The sequence below is a fragment of the Aspergillus vadensis genome (assembly GCF_003184925.1).
Source record: "Aspergillus vadensis CBS 113365 unplaced genomic scaffold BO88scaffold_15, whole genome shotgun sequence".
NCBI lineage: Eukaryota > Fungi > Ascomycota > Eurotiomycetes > Eurotiales > Aspergillaceae > Aspergillus > Aspergillus vadensis.
In genome coordinates this window covers 365392-384774 of record NW_020292053.1, presented here as the reverse complement: position 1 = coordinate 384774, position 19383 = coordinate 365392, and the positions used below count along the sequence as shown (strand labels likewise).

The window sequence follows — 19383 nt, the reverse complement described above, 5'->3', positions numbered from 1 at the left end:
CAGCATCTACAGGACCTCATTCCTTCTGCTTTCGATATTGTCCTGCTCTTCCCTATTCTTCACCCCCGTCTTAACCGACTTCCACTCCGGCACAAACGTTGCTAAGACCGCCACGCCCGCCAATGCAACCGAGATATAAAACGTCCTCACCACCGCTTCGTTATACGCCTCTAACGCCTCTCCCAAATACTCGGCGGGCACTAGGTCCCTAACCTCCGTCGCTCCCGCAGCGGCCACACTGCTCGCGTCTACACCAGGAATATTCCTAGTGGTTAATCTCTTCACCAGCTCATGCTGAAAAACATTCTGCGCCACGATTAGGATAAGAGCACCTCCAAGCGTCTGATAGAATATCATCAGCGCTGTACCAACAGGCACGTCTTTAGCGGGCAGTGAAGCCTGCATAGCGAGGACAGTTTGCTGCGCCCCCATGCCAATCCCAGCACCCATGATGACTTGGTAGCCAGCCCATTTGACGGTCCCAGTGTCCGGAGTAAAGGTGGTCATCAGGGCGGTGCTGATGAGCACCAGGATACAGCCCAAGATCATAGTGGGAGGGTAGTATCCCATGGCGGAGACTAAGGCACCGCTGAGAATGGAGAGCACAATCAGCGATGCGAGCATGGGAAGGTTCATAATATCTGAGCGTACGGCGGACGCGCCTTTGATAACCTGGAACCATATCGGGAGCTGTTTGGGAGCAGATGTTTGTTAGCCGTGGGAAGCACTCTTTCGCTCTTTAAGAGCGAAGAGGATGAGGGCTTACATAGTACACGAGAATATAAAATGCAGCTCCAAGCATAGCGCTATATAGACCGCAGCTCCAGACATTCCGGCTTCCAGCTACCCTTGGTGGGATCATTGCCATTTCTTTCTTTTTGGCCTGCACAATGCAGAAGGCCACCAATGTGACGCCAAAGATCACGAACAGGGCGATAATGCGACCGTTGCTCCAGTGCCATTTGCCCCACCCCATTCGATGGCCAGTAGGAGACAAATAATGCAGGCGCTGAAGAGTACTGTGCCTTCAATATCGAGCTGGTCTAATCGCTGTTTTAGTCGGCTGCCTTTCGTTGCATCAGGGACAAAGGTAGGAGAGGGCGCATGGAACAAGAAAAGGATGACCACGGCGCCGACTCCGCCCAGAGGGAGGTTTATGTAGAAGCACCATCGCCAGGAGACCTTGTCTGTGAAAGCCCCGCCCATCCTATAAACATTCATTCATCAGCAATGAACTCTATACCCCTCCGAGAGGTAAATTGAGAGAAGGAGTATATCTGACAATGGCCCAGCAACCGCTGCAGCGCCCTTCAACCCCCCAAGAATACCCAGAGCCGTTGCCTGAAGCCGCAAAGACACACTCGCAGCAATGAGTAAGATAGTCCCCGAAAGAAGCCCTGCGCGCCTATTCCTGTGATGGCTCGACCAAGTATCAAGCCAACCGAGGTGGGAGTTGCCGCCGACACGACGGACCCGATTTCGAAGATTACCAGATTTGCCATGTAAACCCATTTAATGGAGTACATGGTACACAGCCGACCGTGGAGGATCTGCGTGGCGCACATTGTCAGTAGGTAGGCCGAGCTGTACCATCCCATATCGTCGAGGGAGTGGAAATCGTCCGTGATGACGGCGAGAGCAGGTGCAAGTATCGTGTTGTCCTGTCAGAGCGTCAACACATTAGCTCTGACTTTGTGTACTAGTTGACCGCGTTGAAGCATAGAGAATTTAAATAGTACCAGCGCAACTGCAAACATCACCAGATACAGCGCCAACAATATCACAATTTGGCGCCATTGTGTCGGTGCGTTCGTGTCGGTGGGGATTTCGTGCGCGATTTTTTCAGAGTTACTAGGCCGGTCCTCAAAGACGGAGGAGTCTGCTGCAGAGTCCAACATAATGTGGGAAAATGGGACTGTGCTGAAAGTGCGCAGCGGCCTCCTTCCAAATGATCATATACGATGGGGTGATCGGGCGTCTGTGGTCGGTGGAGCGGATTTCCGGCCGAACTTGGATCTGCAGCTCGGTCCGCAGATGGAAATAAATTTATGGACTATCACCAACCGGACCGGAATGGCTTTTCCACATACAACACGAGCAGGGCCCATGTAACAGTGGAAGTCTCAATTCGCCTTATGTTATGCTCAATTGTTCCAATAATACATGCTCCTCCGTACATAAGCAATTCGCAAATATCCTAATCGCCACACATCCTGCACCACCGCAGTGCTACTCTACCTAACCCCTGACTACTCTACTACTGTCCCTGCAAATGCTCGACCGTCAACTGCACTGCAACTGCTGAAGCAACAAACGTGGCATTGCTCGCAGCATTGGGAACATCCTTCGCCACGGAGGCATGATCACCCGCCACAAAAACCCCCGGCACCGTGGTTTCCATCGTGACATCCTTCTGCTTGTAAATCCCATTTCCATCCCGCTCCAGCCCCAGCTGGCTGCTCCAGTCATTTGTAACGACTGTATCCGGCATATGCGTGAGGAACCCCACATCTATAAAGCTGCTAGGAGATTCCCCTCCGTCTCGTTGTCCCAGCCAGACCCGCAGGGTGTCTCGCGAACCCTCAGCAGCCGAAACAATTTGTTCGAACGAAAGAATTGGGCGAGGTTCAATGACGAACCCTTGCGCTTCCGCACCGGCTTCTTTCACGGCGACCGTGGTCTCTTCATTGCCGTTGGTGAATAAGGTTACTTTTTCGGCGAAGCGACGAACCATCTGTCCAAGAATCAGACCCACAGAGGGATTCGCCTGTAGCTGTGAACTCTCTGCTACCAGTAAACCTGCATTTGATGCGCCACGCTCCTCATACCCATGGCAGAAGAGGCAGTGGAATATGAGCCGGCCCCAGTTTTCAGCGTACCCGTCAATAGGGGGCATGATGTCGCGTATTCCCGTAGCGAGAACAAGCTTTGAACCCAAGTATGCAGTTCCATCTTCGTCAGTGACCTCGAAGCGGGTACCTGATCCGTCATGGGGTAGCTTGCGCGCTTGCATGATTTTCTTGTTGATGATAGTATTGGTGGTGTATCGATGCAGGAGGGTGTCGTGGATGGCGCCGCGGAAACGTGCAGGTTCCACATGCTAACGGCAACGCAGGAGTAATTAGCATGATAAATGGTGTGTAGGTAAGAAATGGAAGTAGCCTACATCAAATCCGAGGACATTATGCATGTGGGATGTCTGGCGGTTGCGATATTCCTGGCTGTCGAAAAGGAGTACCGAATGTAACTTGCGGGAGAGCGCCAGGGCCGTGGCGAGGCCGGCGGGACCACCGCCGATGATGAGCACGTCAGCTGTGGTAGCCATGCTTATTTTCAATTTGTAATTCTGTTTCTCCTTAATAGTTGTGGATTAATTAAACGTAAGCTAATCAAGTCCTTGAAGCGTGCGAAAAAAGAGGGGATTGCAGAGTCCGTTAAGTAGGGCTTCAGCCCGGTTTGGGATCTCGGACCGCGGATTACCGTAACGTTACAGTACCTCTCCACTGTTTTCCGGTGCGATTCCGATGCATCTTCTCTTTCGGCTCTGCAGCAATGGGCTTTACATTTGCCCTGTTAATTTATCAGAGGGTATGCTGCTGCAGCTCAGCCGCAAATCCGGTGTTATTCTGTTTGCTTTACCCTGGTTGGTTTTGCGTTAGTGGCACGGACGCCGGCAGCTGGAAACCGGTTACCAACGTGATGGATGAATATATATAGTGTGAATAGGTACTACTACAGTACGATAGTGACCACTAACATAGCAAGTTTCAGTCACCAGTGACTTCTTCTCTTGTCTTGATAGTATCCGGTGACATCTACCAGTATAATAGTTTCACCTGCACAATATGAGTCGCTTCTCCTGCATCTTCCCTACCTTGACGGATGGGTATGTCCCGAATCCGGATCACACTCGTGCCGCGGGTCGGCGCACATACACAATCGACCTGAGCGGATGGAAGGCCCCAGGCAGTGAGAAAGAATCGCATATTCTGGCGGCATGGGCCCTCGTTCTGTCCAGCTATGTGGGCACCGATGAAGTGGCCTTTTACGTTGTGCCTGTGACTGGTCCGGATACGACAGCATTAGCCGAGTTGAAGGTCGAGGGAGATATGTCTCGCCAGTCCCTCACTTGCGCTGCCGAGCAATTGTTGCACCCAGCACTCGTGGGTGCCGGCCAGGTTTCCAGAGAGACTGCCAATACCATCATCACCTTTGCGAACGATATTGAGTCACTATTTGTTACACAAACCGAGGTACGCGTGTCACCAGGCGTAGTACAGTGGCCTGGCTGGACTTCTGGACGCTGACGGACGTTTAGGAGTCGTTCCTTTCGTTGCAAGTTTATCGTAATGAGCAAGGACACATTTCACTATCACTTGTCTACTACCTATCTCTGTTGACCGACGCGCAGGCAGCAAATGTGGGTACTGCTATGGCCCAGGCGCTGGCCGAGGTAGGAACATGCGACAACGACAGGCTAATCAAGGACCTCAACCTTATGAGTCCGGCACACCTTGAGCACATCTGGCGGTTTAATGCCAATGTCCCCGGTATATGGGAAGAGTGTTTCCATGATGTGATTGAGCGACACGCCGTTAATCGACCACACTCTCTGGCGGTCGATGCCTGGGACACGAAGCTTACCTACGCCGATCTCGTAAGGGAGGCACGCCTGCTCGCAGCGTACCTCCAACAACGCGGCGTGCGTCCAGGCTCCGTGGTCCCCATTTCCTTCGAACGGTCGGGAGCAGCTCTGGTTGCTATGCTGGCTGTGTCCAAGGCCGGCGGAGCCTTTGTTAGCGTGCCCCCGAATCTCCCTGCCGGACGACTCGACGCCATCCTGGATGTCATCGAAGCACCGTTTGTGGTAACTTGGACGAAGTACGAATCGTTCTGGGCTGAACGTCTGCCTACGCTCCCTATCGACAACTATCCCAAGCCAGCTGCAGATGCGACGGTGGAAGCCCTCGGAAAGCCAGAGGACCTTTTCTACGTGATCTTTACTAGCGGCTCGACGGGCCGACCGAAAGGTTGCATGCTGTCCCATTCGAACTGGTTAAATGGTGCTCTCCGTAATGCCCCTAGTTGGAAGTATGGTCCCCAGAGCCGTGTCCTGCAAATGCTGAGCCACACTTTCGACATGAGTCTGCTGGAGATATGCACTAGTCTGGGATCAGGGGCTTGCGTGTGTGTGCCACGCACAGAGGAAATTGAAACCAGCATATCCGACGCCATCAACAGGTGGCAGGTTAATCATGTTATCATGACACCTTCACTTGCTCGCGCCTTGAGACCGGACGACGTGCCCGGGCTGAAGACAATGTGCTTAGGTGGTGAAGCCTTTCCCAAGGAGATAGTCACCATGTGGTCCGAGCGGATTAATCTCTGGCAGTTCTATGGCCCCAGTGAGTGTTCCATTAATTCGTCGTCGCGGCCGATCACACGGCCCGATGCGGATCCATTGAATATTGGTCCTCCCAACTCGGCTGCTTGCTGGGTAGTAGATGTACAGGATTACAATAAGCTGGTTCCCGTCGGCGCGATTGGAGAGCTACTTGTTTCTGGGCCCATTGTCGGCATGGGATACCTCAAAAATCCTGTCAAGACAGCCGAGGCCTTCCTTGATGAAGTTGAATTTGTGGCGAAGGATGATCCCCAGTTTGGTGGATTCCGATTCTATCGAACAGGTGATCTCGTGCGTTGGAACTCGGACGGTACTATCACCTTCTGTGGCCGTGCTGACACGCAAGTCAAACTCAATGGCCAGAGGCTCGAACTGGCCGAGGTGGAATATCAACTGGGGTTGGAGGCTGGCGTTCAATATGCCATTGCCATGGCACCTCAGGCTGGCCTGTGCAAGAACAACCTCCTTGCTATCCTCACCGTAAAAGGCACGAGCACTGGCAACCAGGATACGGCTGCCGACGAGATTCCACTGCTAGATCGCCGCGATCCGATCGTCCAGGAGACAGTGAAAAAGCTGCGTTCGCAACTTCAGCACGCTTTACCGCGCTACATGGTACCAACCATCTGGGCATTCGTTGGTCGCTTGCCCATGTCAGCTTCTGGCAAGATTGATCGCGTACAACTGCGGGACTGGGTACAGAAGATGAGCCAGGAGACTTTCGACGCAATCACTGGCCGCAGCTTGGAAGCGGAAGGTCATGTTCTCGGTCTCAGCCGGCTGGAGCAGGAGATCCAGCTCGCCTGGGCTGAAGCGCTGGGTTTATCCGCCGCTGAAGTAGGCCTGCAGCAGCCATTTGTTGCGCTAGGCGGAGATTCCATCAAGGCCCTAGATGCCGTAGCCAGATGCCGAGCTTGTCAGATCAAGATTAGCATGGTGCATATCTTGTCTTGCGAAGGCGTCCGAGAGGCTGCCTCTTTGGCAGAAGTGCAGGAGACCCCTGCTCAGCAGGTGGCAGAGATGGCAGTGGATTACTCGAATCTCTGGACCCGTTTGTCAAATGACTACGATCTTGGCAAGCTAGGTGTAACGCGGGTTGACGAGGTGGAGGATGTTTTCCCCTGCACCACCATGCAAGAGGGCATGTTCCTTGGCCAGATTCGTCGGCCTGGAGCCTACCACATGCGCTTCTTCCACCGCGTGCAGCTGAAGGGTGGTTGCCTGCCTACCGTCGAACGCATTCAGCAGGCCTGGGCATCCCTTGTCGAGAGACATCCCTCATTACGTACAGTCTTCGTGGACGATCTCTCCCCAGAAGCCATATACCATTCGATCGTGTTGCGGTCGGTTCCAATGGAGCTTAGAATGCGTGAGGTGCCGCGCGACCTCAGCGCTGAAGCCGCCCTCGCCATGTTCACGGAGGAGCTTGTGCCATTTCGTGCCAATGCCCCCTTACACCGCATGCTTTTGCTGACCTGCCGCGGAAGGGTACCGTATCTCATGCTGGAAATCTCCCACGTCATCATGGACGGCTATGCGTTGTCGGTTTTCCGACGCGAGTTTATCCGCGCTTGCTCCTCCAGTCCCCCCCTACCGCGAGGTCCAGACTACCGCATGTTTGCCAACTACCATCGCACACGACAAACCGACGAGAGTACGGGGTATTGGACTAACTACTTAGCCGACTGTGTACCATGTCACATCCCTACTCATGCGGTGAGTGCACCGAGCGATGCCCCCCCTGAATGGCCTCGGACGCTGCAGCGGCGCGACTTCGGCGTTGACAACAGTGCGGCGTTCCTGCAGCGATGCAAAGAGCGCCAGGTTACACTCGCTTGTGCGATCCGCGCTGCATGGGCGCTGGTGCTGCGCGCCTATACCCAATCAAAGGATGTTTGCTTCGGCTACGTCTCGTCCGGACGCAACGTGCCGGTGCCCGAGGTCGAGGCCATCTTTGGTCTGTGTCTTAGTATGCAGGTCTGTCGGGCAAGACTAAGCGAGGCTTCCACGATCGCTAGTCTCGCTAGGAGGATTCAGGAGGATTATGTCGCTAGTTTGCCGTTCCAGCACTACCCGTTGGCTGAGGCACAACGTGGGCTGAAGCAAACACACGGACAGGGGCTGTTCAACACGGCGATCTCCATGGAATGGGTTCCTCCGAGTGTAGAGGATGAGGATGCCTTGCTGGATTTGGAGGAAATTCGTGAACAGGATGACCCGACTGAGGTGAGTTCGGAATCCAGTTTCCTCGCCGTACCCCTACTGATGACATGTAACTCGGCATAGTACGACATCGCCATCAGTGTGGATGTCCACGAAGGTCACATCAAACTGGGCTTCCTCTATTGGCCTAATTTGACGGACTTCGAGATCACCCATCTAGCCGAGGCCCTGCGGGGCGCCATGAACTGCTTTGCCTTCCAGCCCGACGGGGCTCTCAACACTCTCAGTCTACTGCAGGCTAGTGATGTTTGCTCCGCCCTGGCTGACGGTCCTACGCTGCTGCCTCTCGAAGCCGTCCGCGGCAATGCGGTGTCAATGATCGACCGCTGGGTGACGCGCCAACCGGAAGGCGCTGCCATCGATGGATGGGATGGATCCCTGAGCTACAAGGAACTACATGAGCAATCTTCCTGGGTGGCTCGCAATCTCCTCCATCAAGGTGTACAACTCGGAGACCGCGTTTTGGTGTGTGCAGACCGTTCGAGTCGTACCGTAGCCATCGTTCTTGGCATCGTGCGAGCAGGATGCGTGCTGGTCCTCTCGAACCCGACGGACCCAGAGAAGCGCCTCCAATGGCTGGCAAAAAAGTGCGATGCCGCCCTGGTAGTTGCCGATCCTACATACGAAGAGCGGTTTGCGACTTCTGGTTCCCGTATACTATCAACGACCTCCGTCTGTGCCCCAGCAGCCTGGGACTACGAGTTCCCAGCTCTCGATGAACATGATCTCATCAGCATTCTCTTCACTTCCGGCAGCACTGGCACCCCGAAAGGAATTCTGATGGAGCATGGCGCACTCGCGACCAGCGTGCTCTTGGGCCATGGCCGTACATTACGCTTCTCCCGCCACACCCGCATGCTGCATTTTGCCTCGTTGACTTTCGACGCTGCCCTCGCGGAGATATTCACTACATTGGCACATGGCGGGTGTATCTGCGTGCCTTGTGAGGAAGACCGTCTTTCTGACGTGCCTGGTTGTATCTCCAGTTTTGCGGTCAACACGGCTATGCTGACACCCTCAGTCGGGCGGCTGTTAGACCCCGGGGCTCTGCCAACACTGAAGACCCTCATTATGGTCGGCGAACCGATGTCCCGGCTGGATGTGGAGCGGTTCGCACCCGTGCTTGACCTCTATAACGGTGCAGGGCCTACAGAAACATCCATCATGGTTACAATTGCCGGGCCGATGAAACCTACTGATGAGCCAGTAAATCTGGGCTTTGCTGTGGCTGGAGTCAGGTTGTGGGTGACTGAAGCTGAGAACCCTAATCGGCTGGCTCCGTTGGGAGCAGTCGGCGAGTTGATCGTCGAAGGCCGCTTGGTCACTCGTGGATATTTGGATGACCCAGCACGGACGCAGGAAGCCTTCCTTCCCACTTTGCCATGGCTTCCATCACAACATGCCTTGTACCGAACGGGTGATTTGGTGCGCTATGCTGAAGATGGTAGTTTACGATATATGGGACGGAAGGACACGCAGGTAAAGCTGCGTGGACAACGCATTGAGTTGCAAGAGGTCGAGTATCATCTGCGAAAGAGCTTGCAACAAGCACAGATTGTGGTGGAGATGGTCGTTCCGGCGGGGAAGATGCGTGCTCAGGCTAGCCTGGTAGCTTTTGTCAGTGGCTTGACAGCAGCAGATGTTGAGTCGTCTTCTGCATGTAACTTTGGAGGGACGATACCCATTTCACAAATTGTCCTATCCAAGAGTACGTTTCAGGCGCTTGGGGAAGTCCTGCCTCGCCATATGATCCCGTCGGTGTATTACGCCCTGGACACTATTCCGCTGTCGCTCAACGGTAAGGCAGATCGGCGGCGACTGCGCGAGATGGGTTCCGCGCTGCTGGCATCTAGTGCCGCCCATAAGAACACCATTGAAGGAATGAGGGAGTCCGTCAAATGGACACCAGCATCAGAGCTGGAGCGGACACTGTTGGAGCTGTGGGCTGCGACACTTGCACTCGACGCTGAGACAATCCACGGCGATGACAGCTTCTTTGAATTAGGGGGTGATTCTGTCTCTGCCATGAAGTTGGTGGCCACGGCTCGGGATAAATTCAAGCTGTCTTTGAGCGTACCGCAGATGTTCAGATACCCGACTATTCGTCAGCTTGCTGCCGAATTTGGTGGACCCGCTGGGCAGTCAGCAAGCTCAGCTTCGTCCACAACGGAGGAACGTTTTACATTCAGTACGCCAGACGACTCTTCCACCAACGACGGAGTCGACGACGACTTCTTACAGCTTGCCACTGCTCAGCTGGCCCAGTTGGCCCAAGAGAAGGGTAAGAAGGTGGATATTGCTGCTCTTTTGAAGCAACTGCAGGGAGGTTCATTTACCAATAAGACTCCGTCCGTGTCTTCCTCATCTTCATCATCGTCGTCATCTGAAAAGAAGAAGAAGGCGGCCAAAGTGGATTCTCAGGCCGAAGCAGCAGCTCCTGTTCCAGTGCAATTTTCCTTGTTGGATGGTGGCGCGGAGTTTCTGGAGAAGGTTCGTGAACAGGCTGTAGAGCAGTGCAAGGTCCCACACGAGGATATTGAAGATATTTATCCCGCTACGCCTCTGCAGGAGGGGATGATGGCACTCACAGCTCGCACACCTGGCGTTTATACAACAACTTTGACTTGCGATCTTTCCGAGGAGGTCGATCTCGCACGACTGCACTACGCATGGGGTAAAGCTGCCGAGGCGCATCCAATCCTCCGGACCCGGCTTATCCTGACCGACAACAACACGGCAGTGCAGGTTGTGCAGCGTGCGGAAGAACTTCCATGGGACACATATTCCTTGCACGATGGCGACGTTCTCCCCGACTTAACGTCGAACATGACCTTTGGATCTCCCCTTCTGCGCCTGGCTGTTGTACACCGGCAAAACCAGCCCCGGATGCTCCTGGTGGCCATTCATCACGCCCTCTACGATGGATGGTCGATGCCACTCCTCAAGCAAGCAGTTGAGGATGCCTACCATGGTCGGGACTTGCGACCACAGCCCTTCACCCCATTCATCGAATATGTCATTGTGGGAAAACAGGCGGCACAGGACTTCTGGACCACGCATCTGGACAGCTTCGCAGGAGGCGTGTTCCCTAATTTTCCCAGCATCGACTACCAAATTAATCCGACGGAACGCCGAACCCGTTCAATGACTCTGCCAACAGTGACCCCCAGAGCCCAGTATACTATGGCGACAAAAATTCAGGCAGCTTGGGCCGTGACTGTGTCGCGATATGCAGAGGCTAATGACATTGTCTTTGGTACTGTTAGTACTGGACGTTCAGCGCCTGTGCCAGCCATTGATCGCATGGTCGGTCCCACTATTACGACTGTACCTGTTCGCATCTCGCTCAGTAATCAAGCAGAGCGAGTCAACTCACTGCTGCAGAGGGTACAAGATGATAGCTGGAAAAAAATGGATCATGGACACCTGGGCTTACAGCATATCCGCCGTCTCGGTGAATCTGCTGCTGCCGCTTGTAGCTTCCAGACGCTGCTAGTAATTCAGCCGCGTGAACAGCCTGACACAAAATACCGTTCTACTTTGCTTTCAGGATTGCAGGATGTGGCTGAACTCAAGGGCGTGGATACGTATCCGCTAATGTTGGTGTGTGAGCCTGACGGTGCCAGACTGCATTTGACTGCCGTGTTTGATCCAGCTGTTCTGAACGGAATCACGCTGGAACGGATGCTCGCTCATTGGGAGCTCGTTCTAATCCAACTGTGGAATGAGCCTGATATGGCAGTAATTGAACTTGATACTGTATCGTACAGTGACAAGGAGGCTTTGATGCGATGGAATACTGGAGAAACAATCCCTAACGGGTGTGCCCATGACGCTGTGTCTGAGTGGAGTGTCCGCACCCCTCATGCACCCGCTGTATGTGCTTGGGATGGGGAATGGACCTACGAAGAACTAGAGAGATGCTCCTCCCTCATAGCCAGTCAAATCCTGGCGCATGGTGTATCCTCCGGAGACTTTGTTGCTCTGTACCACGAAAAGTCCCGGTGGGCGGCGGCCGGAATTCTCGCGGTTTTCAAAGCCGGTGCCATTCTGATTACTCTCGACCCGGCCCATCCAACAGACAGAATCAAGGATATCCTGGATCAAGCACGACCGCGCCTCATCCTGACCTCCCAGTCCCTCCTCGATGTGGCTAGAAATTTTGAGACCCCGCTCCTGAGTGTACAATTCGCAGCATCAAAGCCATTGCCCGAAGGATGGTCCAGTCTACCCACAATAAGCTCCACACAGGCTGCATATACCCCGTTTACCTCTGGATCAACCGGTCGACCGAAGGGGATTCCGCTTGATCATCGTGGTCTGGCGGCTTCAACTGCATCAATAGCTCGTTCTTGCCTACTCCGCCCAGCATCTCGGGTACTTCATTTTGCCAGCTTCGCCTTTGACGCCAGCATGATGGAACACCTGATAGCCTGGCACGCTGGTGGCTGTCTATGTATCCCCGATGATACGGCAAGACAGACGGACCTGGCCAAGTGTATCCGGGGTTTCAACGTTACTTGGGCGTTTCTCACACCTTCCTGCCTAAGACTAATCACACCCGATGACGTTCCGTCCCTCCAAGCCCTGGGACTAGGTGGGGAGTCTATGACGTCCGAAGATATCACCATCTGGGGCCCGAGACTTCGCCAGATCGTACAGCTATATGGTCCCGCAGAGTGTTGCATTGTGGCTGCATTGACTCCAGTGACAAAACCTTCTGAGAATCGGTTGATAGGGAGACCCAACGCCTGTCGATGCTGGGTAGTTGACTCGCAGAACCTAGATCGCATGGCGCCCATCGGCGCTGTCGGGGAGCTGGTAATTGAAGGGATTACTGTCGGTCGGGGCTATATTAACGATCCTGATCGAACCAATCGGGCATTCATACGTCATCCTAAATGGCTTCAAACACTGTATCCGGATGACCAAGAGTCAAAGCGGCTCTATCGGACCGGTGACCTCGTGCGTTATGCTGGTGTGGATGGCAAGCTGGTCTTCATCGGGCGAAGAGACGGTCAGCTCAAGCTTCACGGACAACGTATTGAGTTAGCGGACGTCGAAGCTCACCTCCGTCCTCTAATCCCCGGGACGCAAAAGGTGGTTGTCGAGATGGTTCACAGTGCGGACAACCAGAATCCCATTTTGGCTGCCTTTTTGGAAGAAATGTCGGCGTCACAAAAGCCAACAGAGCGCGAGGTTGGCCTATTGCACCCAAGTCAATCTCAATGTGACCAAGATGTTAAGGCTATTGATAGCGCGCTGTCTCGGACGGTTCCACAATACATGATTCCCAGCATGTATCTGCATATTTCGCGTCTGCCTCTAAGTGCATCTGGAAAGCTGAACCGTCGCCACCTGCGCGAGATGGTAGCAGAGCTTCCACGTCAAAGACTCAACGAATACGCTGCTGGATCAGGCCTCAGTGCCCCCGACCGACCAGTAACATCCCAGGAGCGCGAGATGCGGGCTATCTGGGCGCGAGTATTGTCACTTGACCCGAACACAATTGGAGTCAACGACGATTTTTTCCGCATCGGCGGCGACTCCATTTCCGGGATGCAAGTCGCCACGAAATGCAATGCGGCTGGCATCCATATCACCAGTGCGGATCTCTTCCGACACCGTAACATCGAGCAACTGATATGCCATCTTAATACTATCAGAACCACTAACTGCGCGTCAGTCTCGCTACCTACAGAGCCGGTGGACAAATGGGTTGCTCTCGCCCCTATTCAGCAACTCTTTTTTGAAGTTGCCCCAGAGGGGCCGAATCACTTCAATCAGAGCCTGCTCCTTCACACTAGCCGACGGGTCAGTGTAGAGGAACTCGCCCGAGGCTTGGATATTCTCGTTGGAAGGCATTCCATGCTACGCGCCAGATTCTGCCGCAAGGATTCCGGCCAGTGGTTTCAGCAGGTAAAGTCGCTGGATTATGAGCCTGCTAGTGGCCTTTACCGGTTGGCTGCGCACAACCAGATCACTCGTGAGTCGCTGCCGACACTTTTTACAGCGGCTCAGATGGCATTGTCTATTCAGGATGGGCCTCTCTTGAACGTGGATCTGGTAGAGCTCGAGGACGGTAGTCAGCTCGTGTATCTGGTGGCCCATCATCTCATTATTGACCTTGTCTCGTGGCGCATTTTGCACGGCGAGTTGGAGGAATATCTCCAGACAGGCTCTCTCAGTTCCGCTACAGGGTCGGTTCCTTTCTTAACCTGGAGTCAATTACAGGCTCAATACAGCGCCGAAGACCTCACTCCCGCGCGTGCTTTACCTGACTTCCAGGAAGCAAACGATGATTTCGATGTCACGAGGTACTGGGGAATCTCTTCTGAGTTGAACACGTTCGGGCAAACCTCAATATCCAGATTTACCTTGGACCGCACTGTGACTGACATCCTCTTCGGAAACGCTAACAAGGTGATGGATACTCGACCGGTTGAGATTTTGCAGGCCGCCCTCTGGTACTCTTGTAATCAAGCTCTCACTGACCGTCCGCGTCCAAGCATTTATGTTGAAGGTCACGGGCGAGAGCCTTGGACGGATTCCATCAACGTCTCGGGAACGGTTGGTTGGTTTACGACCATGTCTCCTCTGGTGTCCACTCCATGGGATCACCTATCACGGAAACCAATGCGGGACTTCGTCGATGCACTCAGCTATATCAAGGACCAGCGCCGACGCATTCCGGCAAACGGATGGGCATACTTCACCTCCCGCTACCTGAACGACGAAGGCAGGATTGCATATGGGCGCACGAAGCCGGTTGTAGAATTTCTGTTTAACTACATGGGCCAGTATCAGGAGATGAATCGTGATGACGCCATACTACAGCTGGCTGGCGACGACATCCAGTCCGGCACCGGTGCTTCAGACATTGCCGACAACGTCCCACGCTTTTCGTTGATCGACGTTAGCGCGTTCACTGCGAACGGGTGCCTAACCTTTGAGTTTATATTCCCCGAGTTGCTGCAGCAGGATGCTCGGCTGGAACAGTGCATCAAGGAGTGTGAACGTACTCTCGTCGCCGCTGCTAGTTCACTGTCAGAGGAAGGACCCCGCAAGACGTTGACCGACTTTCCCCTTATGTCTGCGCTCACCTACGACCAACTGAGCCAGTGCCTCAATCATGCGTTGCCTTCGATCGGTCTACGTGCGCAAGACGTCTTGAATATCTATCCTTGCTCCCCCGTACAACAGGGCATGTTGTTGGCCCAGCTGCGCGATCGGCAGGCATATCAGCAACGATTCAGGTTCCGGATTAAGTCGCAGGGGCCAACAGACCAACTTACATTGAAAAAGGTGAAGGACGCCTGGACACAAGTGATCAATCGACATGACATCCTCCGTACCCTCCTTCTCCCAGTTTCAGATCACAGCCACTTTGACCAGGTAGTCATGGTTCCTGGCAGCCTTCAGCATCTGGTTCGAATTAGTGGGACGGACGCCAATCCCACAAAGGATCTATCTCACACGATAAACATCACCAGCGACTCGAGTGGCACCATAATCTGCGAGTGGAATGTCAGTCATGCATTAGTCGATGCCATGTCGATAGCTGTCATTCAACGTGAGGTCGATCAGGAGTTGGAAGGTGCGCTGGGACAGCATCAAGCTCCACCGCAATACGTGGATTACATTCAATGGCTTTCTCTGAAAGACAACACCGAAGCGCAGGCATATTGGCAAAGATATCTTAAGGGAGTGGAGCCCTGTCTCTTTCCAAAACTGACTTCCTCGTCTGAAGTCAATCCGGAAGGTACTATCTCTGCCATTCGTGCCACCTGGACCCGCGATGCTCGGATGGACGAGCTATGCCATAAGCACGCTATCACATTGACAAATATATTCCACATTGTCTGGGCTGTTGTGCTCGGCGCTTATGTGGGCACGGATGAGGTTTGTTTCGGCTATACAACCCTTGGTCGAGACGTGCCTGTCGACGGGGTTGAGACGATGGTCGGCCCCTTAGTCAATGTTCTTGCCACGACCGTCCATCTTCAACAGGATAGGTCAATCTTGAATGCGCTCCTCACCCATCAAAGCCATCTCACCAATAGTTTGCAACATCAGCATCATGCGTTGGCAGACGTGTATTCATCTTTGGGACTGGTCGGATCTCAGCTGTTCAACACTATTGTATCGTTGCAAGATATGTCTCACTTCGACGCTCCAGACGAGCAAAGGACCCGGCTCGAAATGCTGCCTGCAAATGATGTCTCAGAGGTTTGTCCCAGATCTCGGTCTATGAACCCCCATATATTCTTTGGTGTTAACCTTTGATACAGTACAATGTGACCCTCAATATTGGCGTTGATCAATCCTCTATTCAGCTGGTCTGCAGCTACCAAAGCGCGTCGCTGTCTGCGGAGCACGCCAACGCATTACTGCGAACTGCATCCCATGTACTGCGTGAAATTCTGAGGGACCCCACCCAGGAGTTTTGTGAGCTCGAGGTCATCAGCCCTGAGTGTAAAGAGCAACTTGTGAAATGGAACGCTGGCATGCTTGCCCCAACCGATGAATACATACATGAGAAGATCCAGGGCCAGTGCCGTATCCACTCGTCCCGAGAAGCCGTTTGCGCCTGGGACGGCACGTTCACCTACGCAGAAATCGACTACCTGTCTTCGCGTCTGGCAGCACGGCTCATTAGTATGGGGGTTACCTCCGAGGACATCATCCCAATCTACTCCCCGAAATCCCGATGGACGGTCATCGCCATTCTAGGTGTACTAAAGACTGGGGCTGCCTTCATGCTTCTGGAAACATCACATCCGGTGGCTCGGCTGCAGGCCATATGCGATCAGGTCAAAACTGATATGATTATCACACCAGCATCGCATGCCGTTTCTGCGGCCAATTTGGCTCCTATCTTAGTCGTGCTCGACAATATCACGTCCTCGACCCAGGAAAAATCAGACCCCTTACCGGCTGTCGGTATACCACCAGCGGGGGAAGCTCTCGCCTATCTCATCTTCACCTCAGGTTCCACAGGCAACCCCAAGGGGGTTATGATCACCCATGAGAATTTGTGCAGTAACGCGTCAATCATCACAACGTCTGTCAATATGACTTCCGACAGCCGGGTGCTACAGTTTGCATCACATGCATTCGATGGGTGTATCTTGGAATTACTGGGTGCGCTAATCGCAGGTGCCTGTCTGATCATCCCGTCCGAGTCGGAGAACAAGGAAGACCTGGCTGGTTGTATTGAGCGCATGGACGTCACTTGGGCACTCCTGACCCCTTCCGTCGCAAGGATCTTGAAGCCAGAGACCCTTCCTAGGCTGAGTAATTTAGTCCTCGGGGGCGAGCCGATAGCTGCTTCTGATTTAGATATGTGGCGGGGACACGTACAGGTGGTGTGTGCCTATGGCCCAACCGAAACTACCATTGTCGCTAGTACCACATCACCCTCCACTTTTCCCGCCGATGGTAAGGATATTGGCTTGCCAAACGGTAGCTCCCTTTGGATTGTCGACAGATGGAACTATCACAAGCTGTCGCCTCTTGGAGCCACAGGCGAGCTTTTGATTGAGGGGCCCAATGTAAGCCAAGGTTATCTTGGGGATCCAGAAAAAACCAGCAATGCCTTCCCAGATGCTCCACGCTGGCTGTCACGGCTCCGGAAATCGCCTACCAGGCTCTACCGAACCGGTGACTTGGCACGCTTCGACACATCTACGGGCACCATTCGCTTCGTAGGACGCAAAGATAACCAGATCAAGTTCCATGGGCAGCGCATCGAGCTCGGTGAGATTGAACATCATGCTCAGTTGGCTTTTTCGAGTGCCAGCACGGTCATCGTCGATTTGATTACCCCTGAACAGCCTCAACAGCCATATATTGTTGCATTCGTGCATCAACCAGATGCAAACACTGAAGCGACCGGCACCATCGACACCATTCTGCTTCCCCCGTCCGAGTCCTTCCGAGCAGACGCTCTGGCAGCGCAGAACAAGATGCACAAACGACTTCCGCACTACATGGTCCCAGCAGTGTTCCTCCCTTTGCATCGTCTTCCGCTATCAGCCACTGGCAAAGCCGATCGGAAACGTCTCCGACAATGTGCACTTGCTCTGTCCAGCTCTGAGCTTAGTGCATACCGCGCGACGGCCTCGACGAAGCGTATGCCTTCCACCGCAGCGGAGCGCAAAATGCAGGATTTGGTTGCAACTGTTCTGGGAAGGGGCCCTGCTGAGATCGGCATGGATGACAGCTTTTTCTATCTGGGAGGTGACTCCGTGCAAGCAATGCGCTTGGTTGCTGAGGGACGTCAGCAAGGGCTTGCCCTCTCCCTTCGAGCGATTTTTGACTCTCCCTGTCTGGGTGACCTATCCGACCAGGCGAGAAGTCTGATCGAAGATAATCAGCGAATTTCGACCGCTTCATCAGCCGGTCTACGTGATAATTGCGACCAAATAGACAAAATAGTTGCAACTAACTCCCTCAACAAGACTGACGTGGCTGATGTCCTTCCCACAACCTCCTTCCAGCGCCACTGGCTAGACGGACAACTGAAGAGCTACATTGTCGTCGACATACCAGGCCCGATCGACCCGGCCCGTCTTTTTAGGGCCATGCATCGTGTTGTGGAGGCTCACCCAATTCTCCGGGTCCTTTTTGTGCCTTATGAAACGACCACCTTGCAAGTTATCCTCCGCACGGCAGCGGCCATAATCAATGCCGACCTGTCCACCACCACCGTGGAAGACATTTGCCGCCAGGATGCAGATGCCCAAGTGGCTCCAGGAGTGCCATACCTGCGCGTCATCCTAGCAACCCAAGGCCAAGCCGACCATAAAATTATCATGCGGCTTTCTCATGCCCAATACGATGCCGTCTCACTTTCCCTCCTCATGAAGGATCTGAGCCATGCATACGCAAACGATACTCATCCCTTACCTTCATCCCAATTCCCCCGCTTCAACGACTACATTACCTACCAGCAAGCTCAGAGAGCTGATCCCATGGCGACCACATTTTGGCGCAATCTCCTCCAAGACGTCCCGCTCACCTACCTTAACCTCCAGCCAGCCGAGCCCTCAACCAGCAATGGGACCCCGATCACGCTTACCCGCGATATTTACATCGCTGCGTTCCCCTCACTTCCCAACGGTATCACTACAGCCACAGCAGTCAAGGCAGCCTGGTCCTTGGTCCTAGCCCAGAAGAGCGATTCTGCTGCCGTGATATTCGGCCAAGTCGTTCACGGTCGGGCCATTGCCCTTCCTGGGGTGGAGGGGATCGTTGGTCCCTGTGCTAATATTACGCCCGTTGTCGCACGCCTGGGTCTTCAGACTACGGGACTGGACTTGATGCAGTCATTACAAGACCAACACCGATCTGCTATGCCATATGAGATGGTAGATCTGGATGACGCGCTGGCTTACACCAAAAAGTCGGAGGCCGGGCGTAAAGGGTTGCAAACAATCGTGCAGCATCAGAATAATGTGATGGTTGATGATATGGAATTTTCGCTTGGAGAGGTGAAGTGTGGGGTAGATGTCAGGGCAGTGGATCATGTGCCGAAAGAGGTATGGGTCTATTCGTCTGTTAATGAGAAGAGACCTGGTATGTTGGAGGTGAAGATCATGTCATCGACGTTGGTGATTGGTGAGGAGGTTGCGGAGGAGTTGATTGGTTTACTTGTAGAGAAGATAATGGGGTTGTTGAGGCATCCTGAGGGTGTGTGTTTGAATGGGCCGTGTTAAAGAGACAGTAAAGCTTAGGCTGTTGTATATATGTTG

General features: G+C 53.7%; 3 protein-coding genes across 3 annotated transcripts; 1 reads left to right on the top strand and 2 right to left on the bottom strand.

The window, feature by feature from the left end:
• Positions 1-6: 6 nt before the first annotated feature.
• BO88DRAFT_426589 (MDR family MFS transporter) lies at positions 7-1898 on the bottom strand (the record flags this gene model as incomplete). Its single annotated transcript, XM_025708915.1, has 6 exons — positions 7-690; positions 767-883; positions 946-1187; positions 1283-1298; positions 1329-1661; positions 1740-1898. 6 exons carry the CDS (start codon positions 1896-1898, stop codon positions 7-9), a joined length of 1551 nt encoding a protein of 516 aa, XP_025561709.1.
• Positions 1899-2257: 359 nt separating this feature from the next.
• On the bottom strand, positions 2258-3325 carry BO88DRAFT_464702 (NAD(P)/FAD-dependent oxidoreductase; the record flags this gene model as incomplete). The annotated part of the gene is made up of 2 exons (XM_025711346.1): positions 2258-3100; positions 3167-3325. The coding sequence occupies 2 exons, from the start codon at positions 3323-3325 to the stop codon at positions 2258-2260; spliced, it is 1002 nt and encodes a 333-aa protein (XP_025561708.1).
• A 520-nt stretch (positions 3326-3845) lies between these two features.
• On the top strand, positions 3846-19347 carry BO88DRAFT_464700 (nonribosomal peptide synthase; the record flags this gene model as incomplete). The annotated part of the gene is made up of 4 exons (XM_025711345.1): positions 3846-4253; positions 4319-7630; positions 7691-15856; positions 15919-19347. The coding sequence occupies 4 exons, from the start codon at positions 3846-3848 to the stop codon at positions 19345-19347; spliced, it is 15315 nt and encodes a 5104-aa protein (XP_025561707.1).
• Positions 19348-19383: the final 36 nt, after the last annotated feature.